The sequence below is a fragment of the Chlamydomonas reinhardtii genome, chromosome 9, assembly GCF_000002595.2.
Source record: "Chlamydomonas reinhardtii strain CC-503 cw92 mt+ chromosome 9, whole genome shotgun sequence".
NCBI classification, from domain to species: Eukaryota; Viridiplantae; Chlorophyta; class Chlorophyceae; order Chlamydomonadales; family Chlamydomonadaceae; genus Chlamydomonas; species Chlamydomonas reinhardtii.
Genome location: NC_057012.1, coordinates 6,180,050 through 6,206,479, shown reverse-complemented (window position 1 = coordinate 6,206,479; position 26,430 = coordinate 6,180,050). Strand labels below are relative to the sequence as shown.

The following is a 26,430-nucleotide window of genomic DNA, read 5'->3' as shown; positions in this document are numbered from 1 at the left end:
CCTTCCTCCCTCTCCTCCTTCTCCCCCTTTCCCTCCCCCCCCCTCCTTACCCCCCTTTCCCGCCCCCCCCCCTCCTCCTGCTGCCCCCCCTCCCTCACCGATGACGGGCACCAGCGACACGTGCACGTTGCAGATGTTGGCGTCGCCCACGCGGATGCAGAACTGGCGCAGCGCCTCCACAAAGGGGGCGCTCTCAATGTCGCCCACCTGCGCGGCGTGTCAATAGGTGGCGTGTCAATACGCGGCGTGTAAAGACGTGGCGTGTCAAGGCGTGTCAATCCGGTGCGGTATAGCACCGCGTGGTAATGTGCCGTGGACAGCAGCAGGGTTGGAGCGCCCGGCACGGACCCGCATCCTCCACGCCCTCCACGTGGTCCGCCGCCATCAGTCCAAGCCCTGCTCCCTCGATTTCACTATGCACTCCACCCCCCTCCCCCCCCCCCACCCCTCTGCGCCTCGTGCACCCTTCCCAGGTGCCCCTACACATCCCCAAGTGCTCAGCACAGGCCCGGGCCGATGCCCGCCACCCTGTTTGCTACTCCCTCTCCCGCCCCCCTCCCTCACCACCATCACCACCCTTACCCCCACAACGACCAGGCACAGGCCGAGGCTGCCAGTGCCTCCGCTCCGCTCCCTCCCCCGCCCATCGAACCGCACACCTTCTTCTCTACCCCCCCCCTCCCCGCCCTCGCCTTCTTCCTTCCCCGCCCGCCACCTCCAAACCGCTCCCCCCGGTCTCCACATGAATGGCTACCCCTCCCCCCACCATAGGCCACGCTCCCCTCCTCAATCTCTTGCACTAGGTTTGATTTAGTTTGGACTGGTATCTACAACCCCCCAACACCCCCCCCACCCCGCGCCCTTGCGCCTCACCGTGCCTCCCAGCTCAATAACGCACACGTGCGGCACGCCCGAGTTGCCATCCACGGGGCGCGCCGCCACACGCTGGATCCAATCCTGGATCGCGTCCGTAATGTGCGGCACCACCTGGATCCGGGCAATGCGTGCGTCGGGAGTTGAGGCGTCGGGTCGGCGTCGATTGGTTTCAGGGGTCAAGGCGCAAGGCTGGCTCCACACACCCCAGCGTTCACAGGCCTTTCAACAGCAATCCAGGATCCGTTGCAGCTACAGTCGCAGTCGCGGTGAGTCCCTCCGCGGCAATCCCCGCACCAAGCACGCTCCCTCCAGCCCACCAAGCCCCCCATTTCCTCACCCCAACCCCAACCCCACACATGCACACATGCGCACGCATCCTCAACACCTCACCCCGGCCTGCACCCACCCACCCAAACCCCGCGGCCGCACCTGCACGGTCTTGCCCAGGTAGTCGCCGCGGCGCTCGCGCTCAATCACAGCCTGCGTTGTTCCAGAGGTTTGGGTGGGGCGTAAAAGGAAGGTTTACAGCGTTAGAGCTGGAGCCTTTGGACTGTCTGCACGGTACAGGCGTGGTAGCGGTGGGGCACTGCGGCTGCACTGGGCTGGGCTGCTGCTGCGCATGACAGATTGACAGCCTTTTACACGAGCGTCCTGGGGCGGGCAGCTACCGCGCGATGGGGGAGGGGGAGCTGCAAGGGCGTCATGCATGGCGTCCACGCGCGGGACTAAGCGCTGCTAGGGGCCCATCACCCATCATGCCCCGTGTCAACAGGCAAACCCTGATGTTATGGTGACCGGCCCTCCAGCTCCCCTCGACTTCCGGCCCGGCGCTCCGCTCGCGCCGCGGTCCCCCCGACCGCGCTAACGAAGCCCACAACTCGGACACAACGCAACGCCGCCCCGCAAGCAGCGCCGACCGCGCGACGGCGAGCCGACCTGGTAAATTTTGCCGGTTGTAATGTTGTTGTCGCGGGTCAGGGTGATGTCCAGGAAGCGCTCGTAGTTGCCGAGGTCAAGGTCGGCCTACAGACAGCGAATCGCGGTGAGATTGGGGCTGAGTCGGCCAAAGGTAGAGCTGCGGTCGCCGCCGAGCGACCTCACCTCGCCGCCATCGTCCAGCACAAAGACCTCGCCGTGCTCGAATGGCGACATAGTGCCAGCGTCCACATTGATGTAGGGATCTACGGGCGCAGAAGCGGTTTCGGGTGGCTCTCCGCCCCGCAACAGGAATTGCGCGCCATGTCAAGGCTTGCGCACCAATTTTAATGGACGTCACGCGATAGCCGCAGTTCTTGAGCAGCACACCAACGCTGCTAGCGGTAACACCCTTGCCGAGGCCGCTGACCACACCTCCCGTCACAAGCACGTATTTAGTCTGCTGCATTTTGCCTAGCGTCTAATTATACGTCTACAAGTGTTGTGGTAAAAATTTCAGGCAAGTCAGGGCGTCAATTGGTCAAAGCGCAGAGCATTAGCTTTCGGCGACTTCAAACTCTTCAAATTCAGGGCTGCATGAGCCAAGTGCATGCAGGTTGTTTGGCTCCTGGCGCGCATTCAATGCTTCAAAAGGGTTGCTTACTGATAAGTATAACATACCGCTCGGGTTCAAGGCGCTCTCAAGGCGAGGCCCAACAATCGTGCACTGCCAAACCCTTGCTCCACGCTTACGCTCTTCCTTCATGCTTGCCTTGCTCATGAGCCTGCTCTAACTACATAGAAACACACTGCGCTTGTCAATTCCGCCATGCACCGTGCGCTTGCGGGCTGCCTACGCCACCAGCACGCCGCCGCGCGCGCGCGGCCTTCGAGCTCCCCAGGCCGCTACTCCTCGGCCTGGCGCCCCCTACCTAACCGCCACCTGCGTGAGAGCTTCCCGACTAGCAACCCTAGCCTCCCAAATCCGTGCTACACCAACAGCGGCGCTTCCCAAAGGACCCACTGCACTCGTCGCACCAGTGCCAACCCTACCGCGGCGCCTTTCCCAGTCCCGGCACTCGCCTCAGCGCGGCAAGGGGGCGTCCCCGCACCAACCGCCTCAACTGCCAGTTCGCAACCGCACCTAGCCCGCTGTAACCGCATGGCCACAGCCGCCGCGGCCGTTGCGGCGGGAGCAGGGGGTGGCGGCGGCGGGGAGGAGGGGCCGACGCACGTGCTGGTGGTTTGCGGCACACCCGAGGACAGCCAACGTATTGCGGCGGCGGTGAAGGAGGTGCGTGGAGCAGCACCGTGCTCAGGGCCCCCGGGGTTACTGAGACCTTCTATTCAACTACAGACACATGCACACACACGTGCCCTGTTGATGGGCATCTTTGCGCAACCTGCTGGGGCACCCAACCCACCATGACACGACACGCATGCAGCCGCCGTTTTGCTTCGTCAAAACACACACACACGCACACACACGCACACACATACACACACATACACACACGTACGTCTTTGCGCTATGTTTTCCTTGTGCTTTTTAACACACACACGAACGCCAAGAAGGATTCATGGGGGCCTGGTGCCTGGCCTCTGTCTAGGCAAGGCGCCAGCCACAGCAATTGCATTGTCACATTATGGCAAGAGCTCCCATGCGCTCGATGATGTTGAACACACGCCGCCCCGCCCCGCCGCCCGCAGATCGCCGCCTCCAGCCCTGGCCTGATGTTCCACACGGACGCCGCCTCGCTGCCGCCCGCCGCCTGGCCCGCCTTCGATGCGGCGGCGTGCACGGCGCGCCTGCACGGCAGTAGCGGCGGCGGCGACGGCGGCGGTGGCGGCGGTGGCGCTGACGGCAGACACGGGCGAACCATTGGTCGGGCGCTGCTGGTGGCGGGCGTGATGAGCTCCACACAGGTGGGTTGCGGGGGGAAGGCCGGGAGGGGGTGGGGGGTTGGGGGTGCGGGAGCAGTAGTGCAGGACATGGCGCATGCACAAGTTGCAGCAGCGGAGTGCAAGTGACAGTAGCTCAAAGCACGAAGCTCGCACGCAACGACCACGCAGCGACCACGCAGCGACCTGAAGGCTGGAAGGCGGGAAGTTGGTCATTAGGCACGCGCACACAGTGTGTTGATCCTTTCCCCTCTCATGCTTTTCTGTCGCGCCGTGCAGGAGCTGCTGCGCGCGCACGGCTCGGCCCTGGGTGACGGCGCGGTGGTGGTGGCGGACCGCCAGACCAGCGGCAAGGGTGCGTACTCGGGGCCCGAACCCTAGAGGGGAGGAGGGCTTAAACAAGTTCCCGAGCCTTAAGAGTCGGGGAGGGGTGGGGCAGGGTGTACGGTACACGGGCAAGCTGAGCCGAGGAATAGCGAACGCACGTCCGTTGTCCCGTGGCATTATCCCCTCGCCACAATACCGGCCCTCCAAGCCCTGTGCCAGTCTGCGGAGCCAGCGAGTCCTGCGGTGCCTGCAGCTTGCAGCCGCCACACCTTGCCACTGGCCCCGCACCCACACCTTGCCACTGGCCCCGCACCCACACCCACACCTGCCCTTGGCTGCTTCCCAACCACCCACCTTCGCCACCCGCCCACCCGCCCACCGATGCAGGCCGCGGCGGCAACCAGTGGACATCGCCGCTGGGCTGCCTCATGTTCTCGGCCCTGAGGCGGCTGCGGGTGCAGAGCCCGGCGCAGGCGAGTGCGGGCGGGGGAAAGGGGGAGCGGAAGTCGGGGAGAAGGGGAGCGCGGGTGCGGGCTGGGGGCTTGGGGGCTGCGGGCTGGTAGCTGGGGGGCTACGGGCTCCTTGTGCCCCACCCGATACGGCACGGACGTAAGCACACGCACGGGCGGTGCGCGCGTTCTGTAACCTTAGCGACACAGATACACCCCACCCCCACCCCCAAGATTGCCTGCTGTCTACCATTTCCTTAGCTATTTCCGTGTGTAACCCCCACCCCACAAACCCACACACACCCACACACGCCCACAGGCGCCCTTCATCAACTACCTGGTGTGTCTGGCCGTGACACGCGGCGTGCGGGCGGCGCTGCAGGTGTGTGTGTGTGTGTGTGTGTGTGTGTGTGTGTGTGTGTGTGGGTGTGTGCGTGCGTTAGAGAGCACAAGGAAACAAAGCGAAAACCATCGCGCGAAGACAGAGAGAGTGTGTGTGTGTGCGTGTCTACCGCACTGAGACACATGTGCTCCTGTCTTGGGGGGGGGCGTGGCGCGCATGCTTGCTTGTGTGGGTGGGACCGGTGCTGTCCGTGCCGCGCCGCGGCCGCTGGAAGCGCAGCTGCAGCGGCTGACTGCCACCGGCGGCATCAGTCAAAACCTCTTTTCCGATAAGGCGCTGGGCACCCCTTACGATGTGTGCCAGCAACCGCACTGCCTCTACTCCCCACACTGCTGCCCCATACTGCTACCCCTACACCGCCCCTGCACCGCCCCTGCACCGCCCCTGCATCGCCCCTGCACCGCCCCATACGCAGTCTCTGGCGCTGCCGGCGCTGGACGTGCGCATCAAGTGGCCCAACGACATCTACGCCTCGGGCGTCAAGATCGCGGGGGCCCTCATCCACACCACCTGGCAGGGCAACTGGTGGGTCGAATGGGGGTTAACGTTGAACCAATCCCGTAAGGAAACAGTTGCGCGGCAAGGAGAACTGTAGCTGCAAAAGCGAGTCCTTGTACATCACCGTATGTAGTCGGGCGGGCTTGGGCAGTGTAGCGGCAGGTGGAAGGAGCAGTCCAGAGCAGCTGCGAAGCCATGTCAGCAGTGCGAGCCGCGCGCGGACCCCGTCGCGCCACTCGTTGCAAAGCTATACTAGCATACTCACCTGGATGCGAACAAGGAAGCGCCAGGTAGAAGCGTCCAGCAGCCGGGCGCGACGGACATGTGGGGGATGGCAAGGCGGCGAGTATGAGTAGAAGTCGTGGAAGTAGCGAAGCAGGGCAGTACAAGGCTACGGGATCCCGCGCGCGGCTCGATCATGGGGGCTGAATGGGGGGGGGTTACATTCATGATTAATTAAGAAGTGAAGTGAGGGGGGAGGGGAGGGGAGGGTTGTAAATACCAGCCCAAACTAACCCAAAACCAACTAAAACGAGCGGAGCACATGCTGATGTGTTAGTTGCAAGCGATGCTACTTATCGGGGAGGGGAGGGGAGGGGAGAGGAGAGGAGGCCCGGCGCCAGGAGGGGCAGGCCCGGCGCCCTGAGGCGTGGGGACCTGGGTTGTGCGGGGTGCGGGGGTGGGGCTGCGAGTGTTTGTGGGGGCGGTCGAGCGGTCGGCAATGTGTTGGCAAGCGAACAAGGTGTGGGTGGGTGTCACATCAGCGGCCTGGGTCTTGGCCCTTTGGGTGCGAAGTCATGACTGTTCGTCATCATGCGCAACGGCCGCCACCCAACCGCAACCGCAACCGCAGCTTCAACGTGATCACCGGCATCGGCCTCAACGTCAACAACCGCCAACCAACCACCTGCCTGGACGAGCTGCTCGAGAAGGCGGCGGCGGCGGCGGCTGGGCCGGCGGCGGCGGCTGGTGCGGCGGCTGGTGCGGCGGCGGCACCGCTGGCGCCGCTGCCGCGGGAGGTGGTGCTTGCGGAGATCCTGAAGGCCATGGAGGATGTGTTCAATGTGGGTGTGCGGGCTGGTATGACACTGACACAGCAGGGACCAAGTGTTAGTGTTTGCGTGCTGGGACCAGTGTTGATGTTTCGCGTGCTAAGGCCAACTTGTTGGCGTTTTGCGTGCCCGGACCAGAGTATGGGTGTTTTTGCGAACTAGGCATTGTCGCATCGGGTGCGCTGCAAGCCCATCCACCTCCCTCACCTCACCTACCTCACCTCACCTCCCTTACCTCACCTCCCACACCCACCACCCTTTCTCACCTCACCTCCCTTACCTCACCTCCCACACCCACCTCACCTCACCTCACCTCCCTTACCTCACCTCCCACACCCACCTCCCTTTCTCACCTCCCTCCCCTCCCCCCACCTCATCTCACCTCACCTCACCTCACCCGACCGCGCCTCTCTTCCTTCACCGCAGACCTTTGAGCGCGACGGCTTCGCTCCCCTGGAGCCCGAGTACCTGGCCGCCTGGCTGCACAGCGGCCAAGTGCTGGACTTTGACGACTCAGACCCCACGCAGGCGCAGGCGCAGGCGCAGGCGCAGGCGCAGGCGCCGGTGCGGCTGGCAGTCCGCGGCCTGTCGCCCGCCGGGTTCCTGCTGGGCGTCGACGAGGCGGGGCAGCGGTGAGTGTGGGTGGGTGGGTTTGGGGTGGGTGGGTGGGTTTGGGGTGGGTGGGTGGGTGGGTGGGGGGGTGGATACGAGCCCAAACTGAACGAAAGGAAGCCAAACTAGCGGAGCACAGGCAGGGGGTTGGGGTTAACTCTGAACCAATCCTGTAAGGGGGTTTGGGGGGTGGGTGATTTAGCAGACCGGTTTGGGCTTGTGTTTGGGCGTGTGGAGGGGCTGCATGGTACCAGGATAGGGCAGCGTGGGCTGGCCTGGAATCAGCGACCTGTCTGTGGCCAGCGAGCGAGCGAGCGAGCGAGCTCGGGCGCCAAGCCAGGAGGGTGCCAATCAGTGTTTGCGCGCCTCCTACCATGCATTGTGGGCTGTGCCAGTATGCACGAGCTACTATGTACGGATGTGCAAACGCCCGCCGCCGCGGCCTTACCGTGTGTTAGAACAAACAACGAAACGAAGCCCGCTTGCCGTGTGTGCGTGCATGCACAGTTACGAGCTGACGCCCGACGGCAACTCGCTGGACATGATGCGAGGCCTGCTGCGCCGCAAGCTGCCCGCATGAGGGCTGGGCGGGGCTTTGACAGCAGGGAGGCGGCGGGGAGGCGGCTGGGAGGCAGGCGTGGCACGGCGTTTGTTCAAGACGCAACAAGCAGTCAAGCGGTGAACCTGTCCAATGGGCCCTGCCGGTCGGCGGGTTAGTTGCTACAAACCGCGCCAGGGTGAATAATTTGGATGTATGTGATAACTAACAGCGCGGACGCCACGGCAGGCACCGCTTATCTTGAGCCGTTGGACGCGTGATTGGGAAGAAATGACACATGGGGTGCGTGATGTGTATGTGTGTGTTTGTGCGTTATTGGTTCTCGTGACAGCGGTATTGTGTGTGGCCGGGGCTGTGGTTTCAAGGGGGAGGACGCGCACAGGCAAAGTGCATACGGTAGTCCAACGGTGCGGTGGGTGCGGCGGGTGTGGTGGACGCAGAGTGTGTTTGGTGCGCTAGGGTGCGGTGGGAGTGGTGGATGCGGGGACACCGCACGTGTCGCACCCAGTACGGTGGTGTTGACCACCGCGCGATACTGCAGGCGGGCGAGGCGCGGAGCAATGGCAGGCTCCGGTCGAAGGTCCGGTCGCCAGAATGGATGAACGCAGGAAAAGATTCTCTTGTCTCTTGTCCGGTTGTCCCACTACTTTTCAATTCAATGGAGATTGGTATCATACCATGTGGTATTGCTACCTGGGCGATCAAATCAAAAGGTGCTACCAGATTGGTACCTGTTGGTATTGCATCTCACCAGCATACAACACCACTGGATTCCGACCGCGTCCGCGTTACCAGAGCACCGGTACTGGCTCTGTCAACTGGTCCGGAACACACCGCTCAAGGGACTCATCACGTCATCACCCATGGGACTTTGCGCTGCACCGCACCTCCCTCACGCCCACATCAACGCGGAGTAACCACCAGCCTACCACCAGGTGGCGACGGGCGAGTGCGGCGCCAGCACCCCGGCGAGGGCCGCCAAGGCCCGCCACGGCACGCGCCCCCCGCCGGCACGCCGCTGCTGGCTACTGGCACCTAGACGCTGCGCCAGCATAGCACGTCGCGGCCTCTCGGGGCGCGCAGGGACGGCCTCACGGGTCGCGCAGGGACGTTTGGGTGCAGCCCCGGGCAGGGGCCACTAGCAAGTGATCAACAATTTGACGATTTCCATACCTGTTTGGCATTTTCCTGTTTCCGCCAGCGCCGCTGCTGCCATGGCACGGGCCACGGGACGGCCATGCTCCTGAGTCCTGAGTCCTGACTGCACCGAGCAGCCCATCTCCGGACCTACCTGCACCTGTGGTGTGGCCCCCGGGTGGCGCGCCTGGAGGTAGCAGACGACTAGACGCAACAGGAGCAACCAGGATCGCAAGTAGAATAGCAACTCGAATAGCAACAGGGCCGGACCACCCGGTGCGTGCGCCACGGTTGGACTGGACTCTACGGCGCCACGCCGCCGCACTGTGCGTGTACCGTTTTGCGCTTAAGTTGGGGAGGGCTCGCGCGATCGCTGCAATGGAGCTGGCTGGGGGAGCCCGACTGGGGCTTCATCGTTGTGCGCCGGGCATGCGGAACACACCTTGCGACTCCGGGCCGCAACTACATCAAGCACTTGCTTTGCCTCTCTCATGTCCCGGCCGCCAGGCGCCGGGCGGAGCCTCCTGGAGCTTGAGTAGGCCGACGGCGTTGCAGGCGGCATGCCCCTGGGTTCCAGAGCAAGGTGACCGTTCTCCACGTCACTGGCTCGTGAACTGCGTCAGCAGGTCCCAACCAATGTAATCTGTCGGATGCGGACCTGGAATTGGCACGACAGCTGTGCATAGTCCTCCTGAGCTTGTAGGGGCATCCAGCGGCGGCAAGACAGTCTTGCATGCATTGTGCGCCGGTGCATGCCATGCACGTCATGCACGTCATGCCACGGGCTCCGCGGAATCCCCTGTCCACGGCATGCTTGCCCGCGAGGACCGACTCCAGCATGGCGGTGCCGGGGCGCAGGCGCCAACGCCGCGTGTGACGCGCTGCTTTCGAATCGGCACTCCCTTCCACCATGTGATTCTATGTCTTGAAGGGATGGGGCCAGCCCTGAGGTGTCTAAGCTACCCGTGGTCACGTGGTGTACCCGGCAGCAAGGCGGTATTACGGCGTGTGGGCATGTGCCAGGCTGTAGGGCGTGCGACGGGACAGGGTGCCAGGCCGCAGGGGCGCAAAGCAGGTGGCGCACCGCGTGGAACCCTCTGCGTCCGGATTGGCATTGTCTTCCTCATCCGGCTCTCAGGGGTGAAGGCGAGGGAGCAGCCCTAGGTGTATGAGTCTTGCATTAGCAGGGCCATGGAGGGCTCTGCGTGGGGCTTTGCGACGTACTGTGGTCAGGGTTGTGGGGACTGGTGGAGTCAACGGCATCGGGTCAGCCATGTGCACGCGCGTTTCTCACCGACGGACAACACTAAGCCCTAACACCTCTATAAAGTTCCCGCAAGTCTGCCTATTCATCAACATCTCTTGTAACCTCGCACAACATTGACGGTGTAGAGCATGCCGCCGGGCCGTTTGACCTCGTTTTCACGCACTGGGAGTGATTTGAGCTTGTCTTATTAATACAGAGCAAGTACGAACGCCGAAAGTGGGCTTTTGTTTGGGCAGGCAGACCAACGCATCGCCCACCCGGCAGCAACCGCAGCAGGAGCGAGCCTTGGCCGGACCGTGCAAGGTAGCTTATGGGGCAGCTTAAATTAAAGGGCAACGCTGCGCATGAGACATTTTGGGTCTCTTTGACTTGTGTGCAGGGCCCTTGTGCCGGGCAGCCTAAAAGTGCTGGGTTTTTGCTGCTAACAATTAATCACCACATTGGTATCGCCCATACGTGATGCAGGCCGGTGAAGCTTGTGCGGGGCGCCCGGGCCCGACGGGCACTGCATGCCGTTTGGCAGGCTTTGAGTGAAGAGGTCGCGTAGGGCGCGTGGGATAACAGCATGTGCATGTGCTCCGGGTCCAGCAAAAAGTACCTGCCCAAGGAGGAGGTAGTGGAAGTCCCCGACTTTCGATACATTCCGGAGCCGCAGCTCAGCGAGCTGGTGGCGTACATGCGGCAGCGGAGAGAGCACCTGGTGTACCACAACACGACGGGTGAGTAAGCAGCCTGGAGGGGCTCCCAGACCACAGTGGCCGGGGGTCGTCCGTTTGAGGCAGCGGGTCGAACGGCCCCTGTGCCTATGTCGCCCTGGGGGCTACGCGTCCGCTTGCTCTGCATAGCACGCCGCCACAAACCGTGTAGCGACCGCTTGGGGTTACCGGGGTTCCAATGAGCCTCCGGTTTGCTTTACTGAACCGGCGCCTCCGCCTAAGCCCGCGCCCCGTATGCGGCCCGCAACCCGCATGCCGTGGGCTCCAGCCGCCTGGCACGCTCCTCGGTCGCTCTCCTGCAACGCCAAGTAAACCCTCCCTTACTGCTGCCTACAACTGACAACCTCCCTCGCTGCTGCCCGTGATCGCAATCGCAGCGGATGTGAGGGCGGAGATCATCCGCAACGTGACGGAGCACACGCAGCCGGTGGACCAGTACCCGAAAGGGCGACAATTCCTCAACGACGAAGAGTACATGGGGATATTAAGAGACTTGTTAAACCTGTCAAATATATTAGACGACATGGAGCAGACTGGCATTGTCTCGTACGCCAACCGCACCCAGTACTACGCCCTGTACAGCAAGCTCTACCGCATGCTCATCGCCAAAGCCAAGCAGTAGCAGCAGCAGGCTGTGAATGGCCCAGCACAGCGCAAGGCGGCAGCGGCAGTGACAGCTGTCGCAGCAGCAGCAGTCGCAGTAGCAGCTAAGAAGCACAGTCGTGATGAGTGGCGCTGGTCACTCCAGAGGCAGCGCCGTAAGGCGGCCGGCAGCACGGCGGCAGGCTGTGCGGCGGCGGCTGTGACCGCGGCGGTTGCGGCAGCTCCGAGGCCGCGGCCTCTGCTGCTAAGAGGCCTGCGTGTTGGAGCTGGCTACCTGTGCGTGCGCGCGGCAGTGCGCGAGCGGAGCGGCGGCGGCGGCGGCGGCCCGCCCGCCTGTGATGTGGAGCAGCGGGCTGAGCGCTGGCGCCACCGCTGCAGCCGTAGCTATCGTTGGGACAATGCGTTGTCCATGCTGTCAGGGCCGTGGGAAACGCAGGTTGTGTGTGGACATGTGGATATGTGTGTGCGTGTGCTTGTGTGTGAACATGGCCGCGTTTTCTTGAGGTGGTTGGTTGGGGCGTACATGCTCTTGGTTGGGGCGCGTTTCGGGTCGTATGGGCGGCGCAGAGTGGAAGTGCGGCCTCTCCGCTGCGGGCCGTGGCGTCAGGGAAAGCACAAGGGTGCCGGCCAGCCGGCATGATGTTGATGCCGGCGTGATCTGCTAGGCTGGGCTCACGACGGCGCCGGGCGTGATCTTACGGCATCAGACCAGTAGCGTAGGAAGTTTGGTGCAAGGAATAGGGGGCGGTGCTGAGGCCTCGCAGGCCCCACGGGTCATATATACGGTACACGGCCGGGGTTGAGTTTGTCGGAGGACACCTGCAGCGCATGTTAACTTAGCGTAATGGCTACCTGTGGCGCGTTGTCTTGGGGATGGTGGAAGGTGCGGTGCTGAGTGCCTGCGTGGGAGTGTGCTTGACGGCAGAAAGGACACACCGCCGGCTGCGATACTGTCAGCTCGTTGTCTTGCACATTGCTGCAGATTCAGACATGATGGGGGTCATGCAAGACTCGAAGTAAAGGAAACGAACCGGACGGCATTTGCTGTTGGGGTGTTGGCATGTGGCCATCCGTCCAAGTCGGGACTGCAAGGGTCTTGTGACCTTTTTTGTCTGCAAAGGGGGACACGGTTTTCCTGTAAAACGTTGGCAAAGCAACGGGGATGGCGGTACCGACCGAGGACTAGTAAACGTAGTTGGCTTCGCAGCTGCCGCACTGAGTGTGCCAGGATGGCAGGTGTGGGAGCCTCCTGCGTCTTTGATTGACTTGGCTGCCTCGCTAGCATAGGAATGCAGGCTGCAGACAAAGCCACGCACAGGGGTTGTCGTGTCCCCGCGGTGGGCGCTTCGCCACGCAGTGCCCCCTGCGGCCTCGGCATGTGTGTGTTCGTGTGTTCGATTGCGCCGTCGGGGCCGGCAGCCACCTGGGAGCTCGCGACGGTTGGGATTTGCATGGAGCGCAGTGAGGCAGGGGCTCCATCCGCAGGCAGAGACAACGAGAGAACTGCTGTAACTGTTTCGAACCCACCCTCACTGCCTCGCTGCGTCTGATTTGGGCTGTCCTGCGTACCGGTATCTAGAGCCCGCGGCATCAGTCATGAGCGACGGAGGGTGCTCCCAAGGCCGTAAGCACGGTCGTGACGTTGCGGAGTGTGGGAATGCAGCCAGTGCAAGAGAGTCTCGGATGCCTTCGTCTCGGATGCCCCCGGCCGGCTGGACCGCTGGGCGAGGGCTGTCACCAGCAAGGCCCCGCAGGTCCCGATTGGGTAGACGCGCTGCAGTGTGACTGCGGCGTAGCCCCCTCGCTGGCCACAGCGGGCACAAAGCCGCGTCCGGCTCGCCCCTGTGATCCTTGCGATGCGCCGTCATACGGCCGAGGAGCAGCCCTGCGCTGAGGATGCATTACACCAATTTTCCTTGCGACACGGGCGCGACTTCAATGGTGATCGCGCACGCCCGTTATCCGTACACACCGACCCAACTGCCCACCACACCGGGGCACCGGGTCCGCCATGCGGCGTCGCCGTACATGGCGATTCCCCTCAAGCTCCGCTCTAACCGCTTATTGACGAGTGTTGCGGAACTGTAACTGCTCCGCCGTTCGCGCATTCCAAATTCCTCGGGCACCTGCTCCCTTCACAAAAGCCAGCATGCCATACCCCACATTGTACCCAGGCCGCACGCCTGGGGCGGCCTAATAATGTTCCTAAACCATCAGCATCCACACAAAAAGAATACCCGCGATGCGCCTGCGGCGCCGCGGGCAAAGATTACGTGCGAGGCAGATGCCCATCGCGCCAAGGGCCGCTCCGTGTGGCCCGTGGATCTAACCTACCGTACATCGACCGCCGCCCAACATTGGCAAGAGCCCAGTAAAAGCGCCGAATCACCACCCGCGCGCGATCTGTGCGAGCGCCCAACCCGGCTCCATGGACGGCGCGCCATTGCCAAGTCTCCCCTTGCCAGCGCAGCATACCCGCGTACTCCATGCGGCGGCGCAACCTGGGAACCATCCCATTGAAACGTACACGGTCAGTTCACTCCTTGCTGTCTATGCCTTTGCTCTAGCAATCCCTGTCAGTTCACCCATCGTGGTAACCGAGTCACCAACGAGATCTTAACTGGAGCTTAACTACAGCCCTAGAGCACTGCACTAAAGCACGTGCCGAGCATCGAGGGGCAGCTCTCATACCACAAACGAACAAATCGAGTCACTTCTCTTTCTGCATACCCAGTAATGAATTCTCAAAGCTCAAAGTCTATCTGGACTGCATGGCGTGAAGCCGCCCACCCCTTTCCTGCTGCCGCTCGCTCTCCTCCCACTGCTCCCAAGCCCTCTACATCTCCATTGAGTCAGCATCATCCCCCTCACCCGCCCCCGTGCCTCCGCCCGCGCCGGCCCCATCGCCGGTCTCGTCGCTCGAGCGCGCGCCGTACAGACCACGCCAGCCCCGGCGGCGCGGTGAAAAGGCATCCCCCGCGGTGCCGTCGTCCCAGCCGTGCACGACGGTGCCCTCGTGCACTGGCGTGCCAGGCGGGAACAGCGGGCCTTGCTCGCCGCCATCCTCCGCATCCTCACCCTCGCTGCTGCTGTCGGTGCCCTCCTCCTCCTGCTCCACCGCCTCGTCATCCTCCTCCTCATCGCCTCCGCCATGCACAATGCCCACGTCCAACATCACCGCATCGTCGCCGTCGTCATCGCCGGCACCGGCGCCCGCCGGCAGCTCGTGACTGATCTGAATCGTGAGTCCATCGCCAAACGACACCTCGTAGGTGCAACGCTCCGCCCCGGCCCCTCCAGCCCCAGAGCCCGCGCCGCCGGCGCGCAAGCCGCGGCGGGCGCGCCGCCCGCCGCCAGAGCCTCCCGGGGCTCCATCCTCGTCGTCCTCATCCTCTCTGTTGCGATCCTCCTCCCCGCCCGGCCCCACCTGGCCGCGACGCCCGGGCCGCCGACGCCCGGGCCCTTGCTGCTGCGGCTGCGGCTGCTGCTCCGGCCGCTGCCCGCGGCCGCGCCCCTGCTCCTCCTCCTCGTCCTCGTCCCGCGCCGCGCCTCCCGCACCTCCCGCAACCCGCGCACGGGCCTGCTCCTCCCGCTCCCGCTGCACCGCCTGCACCGCTGCCGCTGCCTGCTCCTGCTGCAGGTGCCCCATTGAGGCGTTGCGCTGCATGCGCTCCCGCACCATCTGAGCCATGTCCGCGTGCAGCTGCGCCGCCGTCTCCGGCGCCTGCGGCCCCGACAGGCCCCACGTCGCCGGCGGCGGCGCTGCCGCCCCTGTCGCGGCCCCCCGCGCCGCGGCCGCCATCGTCGGCGCCTGGCGCGCTGGCGGCGGTGGTGAGGCCAGGCGTTGCCGTTGCGGCTGCTGATGCGGCTGCGCCCCTGGAAGGTCAGTGGCGCTGGCACCGGCGCCGGCGCTGCCGCTAGGGGCACGCGGCAGGCTACCCGCACGTGCCACGGGCGGCAGCGGCAGAGACACAGTCTCCAGCACCGCGGGAAAGGGGTCACCATGACCACCCGGCCCTTCAGCGACGTGGTCACGCCCGGCTTCAACCAACCCCGCTGCCGCGGCGGCTCCAATCCCGTGCTGCTGCTGCTGCTGCTGCTCATCCTGGGCGGGATGGGCTGTGGCCGCCGGAGCCGCGCCGTGCGCGGGCCCCACCGACTGCTGCCGCGGCGGCAGCATCATCAGCTGGTCGTGCTGCGCCTGCGTTAGGTGCGACTGCCGCTCGTGCAGCTCCTGCTCCAACGACGAGTGCTGCTGCTGCTCCTGCGGCTGCTGCGGCTGCTGCGGCTGCTGCTGTTGCTGCTGTTGCTGCGTCAGCGCCGGCGGAGGCGCCACCTCGTGCTCAATCACCGTGAAGCGGCCCTTGCTCTTCACCCGGAGCACCTTGCCCATGTCCATGCCGGCCGCGCTGCCGGGTGGCGTGCCGCCCTCAGAGGAGCGGTTCCGCGGCGCCGTCGCGTCCAACGACGGCGGGGACGCAGCGGGCAGCGCACCTGCTGCGCCGCCGGGCGTCGGCGAGCCAGCCAGTGGCGGCTGCGACAACGTTCCAGCGGAGGCTCCGTGCGCCGCGGGGCTGCCGCCGCTTGGCCTTCGCTCCAGCTGCCTATGGTGCTGCTGGTGCGGCGCACCTCCCGCCGCTGCTCCTCCTGGTGCCGCGCCCGCCGCGGCCCCCATGTCCACCTCCAGGGCCTGCGAGGCGGAGGCGGAGCTGGTGCGGCTGCAGCCGGAAGCCGAGGCAAAGCTGCAGCTGCTGTGGTGGCTGCTCAGCAACATGGCCTCATGATCGGGCGGCGAGCCAAGCATCATCAGGCCGCCAGCGCCAGCGCCAGCGGCGGCGCCAGAGGCAACCGCGGCGCCGTGCGCAGAGGGCGTGGCGGCGGTGGAAGGGCCGGAGCGTCCCGCAGGCGCTCCGGCGGTGGGCGCTCCGGCGGGGCTGGAACCAGGCGGCAGCGATGGCGGGGGCGGCACTGCAAGGGACGGAGGGCACGGGCGGCCGGGCGTCAGCGATGCATAGAGGGAAACTTAGAACGCAGGGCCGTGGTGAAAGCACCGTTCACAGCCGTGGCGACGGCGCACGCAGCCCTCGGCATGAACGCACGCCGCACACAACGCTGACGGCAGCTACTCACCAAACAACGACCCGCCGGGCGCGGCGTCATTGACGGCGCCGCTGATGCTGGGGCCGCGGCTGGAGGCGTTGGAGGTGCTGTCCATCTCGCGAACCGTGAAGCGCCCCATCTTGCGGACCACCGTCACCTGCGGCTGCTGAGGGCTGGGCGGGCCCAGCCCCAGGCCGCTGCCGCTGCCCATGCCCATGCCGCCCACGGAGCTCGCTAGGATCGGCGGCGGCGGAGGGCCCATGATGCCACTGCCTGTCCGGGAGGGCAGTGCGGAGCCGGGGCCGGAGGCCGGGGCCGCCGCCAGCACCGCGAAGGCCGACGGCGGCGACACAGACATGGCCATAGGCGCCCACAGCGGCGCCGAGCCCACCACCACACCGGCAGCCCCGGCCCCGGCCGCGCGGCCCGGCACCGGCACCGGCTGTGCCGGCGCCGGGCCCACACCGTTGCCCACACCGTTCATTGACGGCGGCGCGGAGGCCAGGTCGGCGCCTGCTCCGGCGGTGGCGCTGGCGCCGAGGCCACCAGAGGGCGCCGACGGCAACTCGCCTGCGGCGCTGGCGGTGGCGACGGGGAAGCTCATGGACGGCCGGCGGCCCTCCGGCAGCGGCGGCGCGGCTACAATGGATTCCGCGACCGTGAAGCGGCCGCGGCTGTACTGCCGCCCCGCCGCGATGATGGGCGGCGCCTGCTGCGACGGCGAGGAGCCCGCCGCGCCGGGCGATGGCGGCAGCGCCGCCACCGCCGCCCAGGACATCTTGCCGCCTCCAGCCGCCACAGCCGCGGCGGCGGCGCCACCGTCGCCGCCGGCCGCGCCTGGCGAGCTGCCGTCGCTGCCGGCGTGGCTGGATACGCGGCGGAACAGAGCGGCACCGCCGCCAGCAGCGGCAGCGGGGGCGGCGAGGCCGCCGCCAAGCCTGGGCGAGGCTGGGCCGCTGGCGCCGTCATGCTCTTCCGAGCCGTCGTCGTGCGCGCCGCCGTACTCGCCGCCGCCGCCGTGGCCGGCGCCGCCCGCATGTGATGACGTGGCGGCGGAGGAGGCGAACGGGTTGGTGACGGACAGCGAGTGCGTGCCGGCGGCGGAGTGCGAGGACACGAAGAAGCGGCCCTTGCGGTACATGGTCACACTGTTGAGCGCCACTGGCGGCCCGCCGCCGCTGAGCGCCGCCGCCGCCGCCGCTGCGGCGGAGGAGGTGTGGTGGTGCTGGTCGCCCAGGTGGAGTGGGCTGCCGCCGGCGCTGCCGGCGCTGGCGGTGCCTAGGCTGCCCGCCGCAGCCACTGCCGTGTGGTGCTGCGGCGTGCTGCGGCTGCGAGCAACTGCAGCCGCCGCCGCCGCGGCAGTGGCGTCGCCCGCACCCTCCACGGACAGCGCGTGCGGCAGCGGCCCCGCGCCGGTGCTGCCGGCGGGAGACAGCGGCGGCGGCTGCTGGTGCTGCTGCTGCTGGAGATGGTGTTGGCTGTGGCTGTGGCCTGCATGGGACCCAGCCATGTGCGCCACCTCGCCCGACGCCGTGCGGCTCTGAGGCGGCTGCCCCGAAGCCGGCGAGGCGCCGGCGCCGGCGCCGGCGCCAGCAGCCGTGGGCGCCAGGGCAAAGGCGGACGGGAAAATCCAATCCACATCGGGTCGCGGCTGCGCCGCCGCCATGCCTGTGGGGGAGGCGGCCTCACTGCCGGGCGATGGCGGCCCCTGCATCCCTACTATCATGGACGAAAGCGGTGTCGCCGGCGACTGCGCCGCCGAGGGGCCCGTGCCGGGCTGCGCGTGTTGATGATGCGGCTGCGCCCGGGCCCCCACCATTGGATACTGGTGTGGGTGTGAGTGCGCCGCCGGGCTGGTAGCGTGCGCATGCGACGCGGCGTGCTCCGCGTGCGACGGCGCGTCGCCGGCCGTCGGCTCAATGGTCACCTTGAACCTGCCACTCCTATAGGTGGTGGCCGAAGCGCCGGCAGCGCCGCTGCCGCCGCCGCTGGCGTTGCGCGACAGAGTGCGGCTGGGCTGCCCGGCCGCCGCCGTCGCGTCCGGTCCCGCCGTTGCCGTTGCCGCTGCGGCCGAGCCTTCTGCAGGCCGTCCGGCGGCGCTGTGCACATGGACATGCACATGCTGTTGTTGTTGCTGGAAGCTATTATTGCTATAGCTATGGCCCGCCTGTTGCTGTTGGGAGCCATGCAGCTCGGCGTGTGAGTGGGCACCCGGCAGAGGGGCAAAGTGGACGTGCGCGTGGCCGTGTCCTTTATTTGTGCCGTGCTGCAGCAGCGACTGCGGCTGCTGCTGATGCGAAACCTGCGTGTGCAAATGCTGGTGCTGGCTAGCGTCGCCAGCGAATGCAAATTGCTGCCCGCCATGCGGGGCCGACTGCTGCTGTTGTTGGTTACTATAGGTGTTAAAAGGGCTAGGTGGCGCGACGGCGCCGCTGCTACTTTGGTGCGGGTGTTGCTGCTGCTGGTGATGGTCCGGCACGTGCGACGAGGCGTGCGCAATGGCCACCGGGCGTAGCTCCGACGCCGCGGCCGCGCTGTCCTGACGTGAGCTGCGGGCGCGCTGCAGCGCCGCCCACAAGTCCGCCTCCGGCTCCTGCTGCTGTGGCTGCTGTGGCTGCTGCGGCTGCTGGTGCGGAGCCGCCGAGGCAGCGATGGCGCCTTCGGGCGCCGCGGCACCGGCGTTGCCGGCCGCGCTGGAGCCCCAGGGCACCTGGGCTGAGGGCGCCACGAAGGGCGAGGGCGGGCGCGGTATCAGCTCCACCGCCGGCCCTTCAGCTTCCGGCGGCGGCTTCGGCAGCTCAAAGTCCGCGTCCAAGTCCACGTCTGTCTGCTGCTGCAGCTGCTGCTGCAGGTGCGGCAGCTGCAAGTGCGGCAGGTGCGGCCGCTCGCCCTCTGCCGCGCTGCCGCCGCCCTCCGACTGCGCGCCGCCGCCGCTGCCGGACTTGGAGCCCGCCCCTGGCTCGGCGGCCTCGTCGTCCTCGTCCAGGGAGATCTCTCCCTCCTCCTCAATCGGCTCCTGTGAGGGGATAGCGGCAAAAGACCACACAGAATCAGCACTGCTTGTGGTGAACGAGGTATGCAAGGACAGCGGCCGGGCTCCCAGAGGCCGGGCTGCCGTAGTGCTGACCGACAATCATGCTTTGCTTATGGATGTGCACCTTCCCCTGCGTCCATAGAACTCGCGTACTCATACATTTAGGCTATCTCTTCACTGCCCATCAAACGCACCTGCGAGTCCATGCGCTCATCCTCCTCCAGCAGCGGCAACTGGTCCAGACTGGCACTGGCCATGTAGTCCTGGCGGGGGCAAAGCAACGGGCGAAGGGTTACCACTTACCAATCAGTGCTTTCACGACTGCTGGGAAGTTGTGGCTACAGCACTACAAAGAGGGCTATGCCAGAGTCGACAGCTACTACCAGAAAGATTGCCGCCAGCGTCAGAGTTCAAAACAGGCACCGCCAAGGACCTTCCGAGTTTCAACGCATCACCGCGCCTACCTGGTAGTCATCGGCAGTGTCTAGGGAGCAGATGGAGCCGCCGTCGCCGCGGTCGCCCAGGATGAAGGCGAAGCTGAGCTCCGACTGCGTGTCGGCGCTGCCGGCGGCCCAGCGATCGCCGGCGGCGGCAGCGGCCGCCGCAAGGCCCGCGAGGTCGTGCAGGTCGAGCGAGCTGGCGGCGCTGCCGCCGCCTGCGGCGGCCGCCGCCGCCGCCGCCGCGGCAGCGGCCGCGGAGGTCACGTCGAACATCGGGCTGAGGCCCACGGGCGCGGAGACGCCCACGCCACCCCCGGACATGCCGGCGCCGGCATTCGCGGCCGGGGTGGAGGGCGCGGAGGAGGAAGCAGCGGCGGCGGCCGCCGCCGCGGCGGCTGCAGCAGCGGCCGCTGCGCGCATCTGCTGGTGCAGCAAGTGGCCGTGGCTGTGGTGCGCGCGCGGCTGCGGCAGCGCAGAGGGGGGCTGCATCGCGCCAGCCGCAGTCGGCGCGCCGACGCTCCCCGCGCCCCCGTACGTGTACCGCATTGGGGCGCTGTTACGTGCCAGGCCACGACTGCGCCGCGCGCCAACGCCGCCGCCGCTGCCGGACCCGATGCCGCCGCCGCTCGCCTGCCCGCTGCCGGGCGTAGCCGCCGCCGCCGCGGCCGCCGCCGCGGCGGCGTGGAGCCGGTGCTGCTGGTGCACTTGCATGATCGCCGCGGCCGCAGCCGCCGCAGCAGCCGCTGCGGCGCCATGCGGCGGAGCCGCGCTGCCTGGGCCGCTACCACCCAAGCCTGTGACGCCGGCGCCGCCGGCTGCTGCCATCGCCAGCGCGGCGTTCAGTCGCTGCAGCTGCCCCACCTCGTCGCTGGCCACACGGCGGTGCCCCGGCCGGCCGTACCGACCCGCCAGCACCTGGCGAAGCACCGAGGGGTTGCCCTGCGCGCCGGAGCCTACCGGCGGCTGAGGCGGCCTCAGCGAATGGGCGGTCGCGCCAGACGACGGCCGCGGCTGCACCACCAGTGGCCGCCGCTCTTCCTGCTGCTGCAGCTGCGCCTGCTGCGCTGGTTGCTGCTCTTGCACCTCCTCCTTGGCTTGCACCTCGGCCGCCTCAGGTGCGGTCGCAGCCGCAGCCGCAGCCAGCTCCGGCCCCTGCGCGGGATGTGGGGCGGCCTCCTTCGGCGTCTCCGCGCCCCAGCCCTCGCGCGGCGACGTCACCAGCCGCGGCCGCGGGGAGCCCAGGTCCATACTATCCGGACCCTCCAGCGCACACGCCTCAGCAGGTGCCGCTGCGTCCACGGCCACGGCCACAGCCGGGCCTGCAGCCTCCGGCCCCGCCCTCGCGCCAGCACCGGCCTCCACTGCGACTGCGGGCGGCGCCGCCAACTGCCGCACGTCCACCACACTGACCGGTGGGCTCGCCTGTGCCTTCGCGCCGTCATCATGAGCATCCGCCGCGGCGGCGGCCGCCGCGAAGGGCGACGCGGACGCCGGGAGCCGCGCCGGCGGCTCGGCAGCAGGCGCCGCCACCGCCACCGCTGCGGTGTTTGCAGCAGCGAACGGCGACGGCGAGGCCGCCTGCGACGCAGCTCCCGACGCGCTGGCATTGGCAAACGGCGAAGCCGCGGTCAGCGCAGCGTTGTGCCTCGGCGCCACGGCGCCCGCGGTCGCTGCCGCCGCCGCCGCAGCCGCCGCCGCTTGGGGCCGGTGCATCCCGCCGTCGTTGTCCGCGAAGGACTGAGACGCCAGGCCATGCGCGGCCCAGAGCCGCCCCGCGGCGCCGGCGGCGCCCAGCGCGGTGCGCGGGCTGGGCGTCTTACGGTCGTCGTTGAGGCGCGCAGTGACGGGCGGCGGGCCCATCATTGCGTCCTCGCCGTGCGGGCTGCGGTATCGCCGCCGCGAGCGCGGCGAGTCGTGAACAGACGTGAAACGCGCCGCGTCCTGGCGCGCCGGCCCCGCAGCGCCGTCGGCGTCGGGCGCCGTCGCCGGCGCCGCCGCCGATGACGCGACGGCAGCGGCGGCGGCAGGGACTGGGCTAGCCGCCAGGCTGTGGCGGCGCGTAATGCGGAGTGAGGCGGAGGCGCCGCCGGCCTGAGCTTGGGCCTGCCCCGGCACTGGCGCGGGTGATGCAGCGGGCGGCGGCACGGTCGACTGCAACGGCGCCGGCGAGGGGCTGTGCGTCTCCTGCACTATCGGCACAGCCGCTGCTTCCGTCTCCAACGGCGGCGGCGGGGGCGGCGGCATGAGAGCCGGCGGCTCCTGGCGCTGGGGCGGCAGCGCGGCGGGGTTGTGGCCTGCCACAGCGCCGCCCGCCTGGGGGCCTCCGCTGGCGCCGTTGGCCAGGGCGTGCGGGCCGTAGTGGCTGTCCATGGCCTCCACGATCTGCGAGAAGGACGGCCGCTGGCTGGGCTCGTAGGCGCGGCAGGCCTTGCACAGGTGCAGCAGCAGTGGGTCGCCCTCGGTGGGGTCGGGCAGGCTGCGGCGCGCGAAGCCCACGGCGCCCACCACCTGCGCGAGCGCCGTCATGGGTGCGGGCGAGTTGGTCAGGTGGAAGGATAGAGAGATACGGTGATGGGTGAGCGGGAGAGGGAGGGAGCGGGACAGGGAGGGGGCAGCCGTCCATGGGGATGCAAGCGGCGTGGTTTGCGCTGGATGGCACGCCACGCACGCAAGGTGGGTTTTGTGTATGCATGTGTGTGTGCGCGTGCGCATTAACAACCCGGCGCACGCACCTGCATAGCGTTGAGGTCGGCCCAGGGCGCCTTGCCGGTGAGCAGCTCCCACAGCACCACGCCGTAGCTGCATTAGCACAAGTGGCAGGAGAGGCGGGCATAACGACAAAAGGCAAAGAGCGGCATGATGTAAATGCAAGACGCAGTTTGCGAGCTGGCGCAGAGTGCATGCTGCAGCACTCGGGGCACAGCAGGCCCGGCTATTGTCGCTCTGCGACATACGCCCCGTGCCACCTTCTCAATCCTAGTTTTCTCTCATCCGTCCATGCTCCCACGCACCTGTACACGTCCGCGGCCTCTGCATAGTGGTCGCAGCGCAGCACCTCGGGCGCCATCCACTCCGGCGACCCCGCCGCGGCGCCTGACGACACGTAGGTGCGCTGCCGCACGCGCGACAGCCCAAAGTCTGCGAGTGCAGGACACGGCAGTCAGTGTGCATGGGATCACAACCGGATGCCGGGCGGCTGGGCCGCGGCGCAGGCTAGGCACCGGCACGCCCCTGAGTCCGCGCATCCAACTGCCCAACCCAAATCGGCTGGCGCATCTCGGTCCCCGACCCAGATCGAGATGCATGGAATTTCCGCAACCATCCCACCCAACCGATGCCTAACCCGCCCTTAACCAGACCCATATGCCACGCCAACCGCCCCAAAGCTTCCACCTATCCACCAGACCACTACCCATGTCCGCCACATCGGGCCCCTTCCACCGGCTCCTACCCGCGATCTTGACACGCCAGCGGTCGTCCACCAGCACGTTGGGGCTCTTCAGGTCCAGGTGCAGAATGGGCGGCGAGCGCGAGTGCAGGTACGCCATGCCGCGAGCCACCGACACCGCCACCACGCGCTGCATGCGCGCCTCCGGGACCTTGTCGCCGGCCTGGCGCAGGATGTGGAACAGGCTTCCGCGCGACATGAACTCCGTCACGATGGATGGCTCGGGCGTGAGCGTGTAGCCCATAAAAAGGAGCAAGTTGGGGTGGCGCAGGCGCGCCAGCATGTGGACCTCGTCTATGAAGCGCTGCGTTGTGTCGGAGTCGGTGGCTAGCAGCCGCTTCACCGCAACCAGCGTACCCTCGTACTTGGCCACAAACACCTCGCCGAAGCCGCCGACTGCCAGGCGGCGCCCGATAATGATTTTGGAGGGGTCCAGCTCCCACTCCGACCGCGGCCGCGGGCTGAGGACTAGCGGGCCCGCGCCGCTGGCGCCGACCATGCCGTTGGCGGTGGGCGGCGGCGCCGCTGCCTTTACCGAGGCCGGCGGCGCCATGTGGGTCAGAGGGCTGGCGCCCGCGTCGTGCCGGCTTGTACCCGCCGCCGCCGCGGCAGCCGCCGTGGCCAGCGCGTGTGCCGCAGGCAGTGCCGGGCCTGCGCACCCACACACACATCGCCATGTCAGGCAGAAGTCACGCACCAGCAACAACCAATGCCACAGAACGAAGCAGCACACCGGTCTACCCAACCCAGATCAAGTTTCGTGCAAACAACAGTCGGCGGCTTTGCAGGCGCCTCGGCCATGCTGACGCAGCTTCTGCACGCCCAACCCAGCTCTCGCACCTGCCAGCTCCACCACGTGTCCGCTCGCCGCCTGCCGCTCCTCCTGCGCGTCCGTCGACCGCGGCTCTTCCACGTGATGGGGCTGCTGCCCCGGGCCCAGCCTCTCATCCGGGTACGACACGGGCTGCTCCACTGCCTGGTGCTGCTGCGGCCACGAGTCCTCCATCATGCGATCTGGGTCGGGCAGTGAGTCCGCGAGCTGCACAATTGGCTGCGGCCGCTGCCGCGCCGCCGTTGCGGGCGGGCGCGGCGAAGAGTCCATCGGGGTCAAACCGCCGCCACCATGCCCCAGCAACCCCGCACCAACCCCTGCCGTCGCCGCCGCGCCGTCATGGTGCTGCGACGCAGTCGCCTTGCGGCCGCTGGGTGAAGCGGGGGGCTCGGTGTCAGAAAGACACTCTTCAATCAGCGGGCCGTCGCGGCGCTGGCCGCCGGCGCCGTAGCCGCCATGCCCGTTGCCGTGCACAGACCCCGCTGCTGCCGCGCCCCGCCCCGCCTCAGTTGCCATCGGCGAGGTCGGGCCCGTGTGCTCCATGATCCTCACACGCGCCGCGTGGCCGTGGTCATGCTGCATATAATCCTCGCCATCGTGATGCTCGACGACGCGCGGGACGAAGCTAGCATCGGGGCCGGCAGCGTGCATGCCCCGAACGCCGCCATTGGACATGGCCGGTGGGTGCGGCAGTGCCCCAGCTCCGGCGCCATTCGGAGCATCTGGTCTCCCGCCACCCGTCGCCCCGCCACCGCCCGCAGCCACGGCAACGCCTGCAGCAGCACCCCGCTCAGCCTGCTGCATGGACGCATCTTCGCCCGCGCCCGACGCAGCTGCGTGCAGCTGCACCAGCTGCGGTGGTCGCGCAACGTCAGCACGCTGCATGCTGTCCAGCACGGCCCCGCTGGGCCCCGCGCCTGGCTTGTGATGCGTCCGCCAGCTGCCCATCACAAATATGTCCGACGCCCCCTCGCCAGCCTGCGCGTACAGAATTATGGACAAGTCAAGAAGTCAAGTGAGCGCCGGGGACGTCATGAGATGTGGCCTGGTCTCAGGGCACGCGGCTGTCGTCTGCGCTGCATGCAAATACGCAATATAGCGGCCTCCCTAGTCCCGGTAACCGAGTGAACTGCAGTGAATTGCAGGTCTTACCGGCCGCACTTGCAGGTAAGGCCCGCGCAGCCCCGAGACTCCGGTCGGCTGGATGCCCAGATACTTGACCGTGTCTTTTATCATGGCCGATGCCAGCTCCGGACCCGCAACCAGAGGCGCCAGCTGCAGCAGGGAAAAATGGGGACGGGCTACAACTGACTCCTGTGTACCACTGTACCCACCCTGCAAACCCCTGGCACGGTGCACGCTTGCGCGGTGCCCCCCTGGTGTATGCGTGGCCACAGCTTCTACTAAAGCATTAGCCGTGGCAGGCAGCAACGGCCTCACTGCCGTTTACACCGGTGCAGGGCGTCAGGAGACCCCGGTCCTAGCAAACACCGACACACCCCGCGTTTCGCCCTACCCTGTGCTCAACTTCTGGAGCCACTGGCACGAGGTCCTGCTCCTCGCTCTGCTCTCCCCTCGTCATTTTGACCCTGCGATGTAAGGGGGGCACAGCAGTTGTTAAGCTCTGCTCTGCAAGCCCGCTCCAACCGATGCACAGTCTCAGCTCCGAGGCACAGCAGTTCAAGGGTCTGCAACCCCGCTCTGAGCCGATGCACATATGCACCTATCGTATACGCGCACTTGCAACCGCAAGAGCTGCTGCACAGGCGAATGGGCCCCTGCCATCTTGGAGGCGTGTTGGAGGCTCACCTCCCTACTTTTCACAGCAGATAAGAAGATAAGCCATACTCTGGAGCCGATTTGCCTGCTCTGGCTGCAGCAGACGGAGCGGAGGTGGCGTCCCAAATCGCCTACTGACGCCGGTTGCGCCAGCAATTCCGTTTACTGATATCAAGAAGCTGCTGATAGTCTCGCGGGGCCTCGTTGGCCACTTTTAGACCACCTTGAGGAATCGAAAGGCAAACGGGCGCCGAGCCCCTTGAAATCATTTGCTAGAGGTCACTTGACCAGCAATCTTAAATATTACAGAAACGTGGAAGGATAAAGGCGCTGGCCTCTGTGCGTGTTATCGGTTTCGCGCCTGCGGGGCCCTTTTGGAAACAAAAAGTTGGCAGACCTGCTGTCAGTCCAGAGTAAGCCAACGAGCGGTCAGGTGGGTCATACTCCAGGTTCGCTGGCGCTGCGCTGTGACAACAATCCG

General features: G+C 66.8%; 4 protein-coding genes across 4 annotated transcripts in view; 2 read left to right on the top strand and 2 right to left on the bottom strand.

The window, feature by feature from the left end:
* The window catches only part of CHLRE_09g406050v5 (uncharacterized protein), an 8,552-nt gene extending 6,187 nt beyond the window's left edge, over positions 1 to 2,365 (bottom strand). The window contains exons 1-6 of the mRNA XM_043066166.1: positions 2,134 to 2,365; positions 1,978 to 2,057; positions 1,813 to 1,899; positions 1,306 to 1,356; positions 874 to 987; positions 99 to 207 (exon numbers count right to left, since the gene is read on the bottom strand). Of these exons, the coding sequence (XP_042921462.1) occupies positions 99 to 207; positions 874 to 987; positions 1,306 to 1,356; positions 1,813 to 1,899; positions 1,978 to 2,057; positions 2,134 to 2,260 (568 nt within the window). The 5' untranslated portion in view covers positions 2,261 to 2,365. The remainder of the gene's footprint in view (positions 1 to 98; positions 208 to 873; positions 988 to 1,305; positions 1,357 to 1,812; positions 1,900 to 1,977; positions 2,058 to 2,133) is intronic.
* A 120-nt stretch (positions 2,366 to 2,485) lies between these two features.
* CHLRE_09g406000v5 (uncharacterized protein) lies at positions 2,486 to 8,203 on the top strand. The gene is made up of 9 exons (XM_043066165.1): positions 2,486 to 3,085; positions 3,502 to 3,717; positions 3,973 to 4,048; positions 4,408 to 4,493; positions 4,789 to 4,851; positions 5,288 to 5,397; positions 6,224 to 6,434; positions 6,849 to 7,054; positions 7,542 to 8,203. Exons 1-9 carry the CDS (start codon positions 2,954 to 2,956, stop codon positions 7,612 to 7,614), a joined length of 1,173 nt encoding a protein of 390 aa, XP_042921461.1. The 5' UTR covers positions 2,486 to 2,953; the 3' UTR covers positions 7,615 to 8,203.
* Positions 8,204 to 10,065: 1,862 nt separating this feature from the next.
* On the top strand, positions 10,066 to 12,840 carry CHLRE_09g405950v5 (uncharacterized protein). Its single transcript, XM_001697620.2, has 3 exons — positions 10,066 to 10,300; positions 10,463 to 10,716; positions 11,091 to 12,840. Exons 2-3 carry the CDS (start codon positions 10,563 to 10,565, stop codon positions 11,333 to 11,335), a joined length of 399 nt encoding a protein of 132 aa, XP_001697672.1. The 5' UTR covers positions 10,066 to 10,300; positions 10,463 to 10,562; the 3' UTR covers positions 11,336 to 12,840.
* A 365-nt stretch (positions 12,841 to 13,205) lies between these two features.
* On the bottom strand, positions 13,206 to 26,395 carry CHLRE_09g405900v5 (uncharacterized protein). The gene is made up of 11 exons (XM_001697556.2): positions 25,980 to 26,395; positions 25,687 to 25,759; positions 25,323 to 25,445; positions 24,179 to 25,148; positions 23,342 to 23,989; positions 22,902 to 23,028; positions 22,623 to 22,689; positions 19,915 to 22,398; positions 19,645 to 19,713; positions 16,447 to 19,432; positions 13,206 to 16,284 (listed from the first exon to the last, which is right to left on the bottom strand). Exons 2-11 carry the CDS (start codon positions 25,750 to 25,752, stop codon positions 14,153 to 14,155), a joined length of 9,672 nt encoding a protein of 3,223 aa, XP_001697608.2. The 5' UTR covers positions 25,753 to 25,759; positions 25,980 to 26,395; the 3' UTR covers positions 13,206 to 14,152.
* Positions 26,396 to 26,430: the final 35 nt, after the last annotated feature.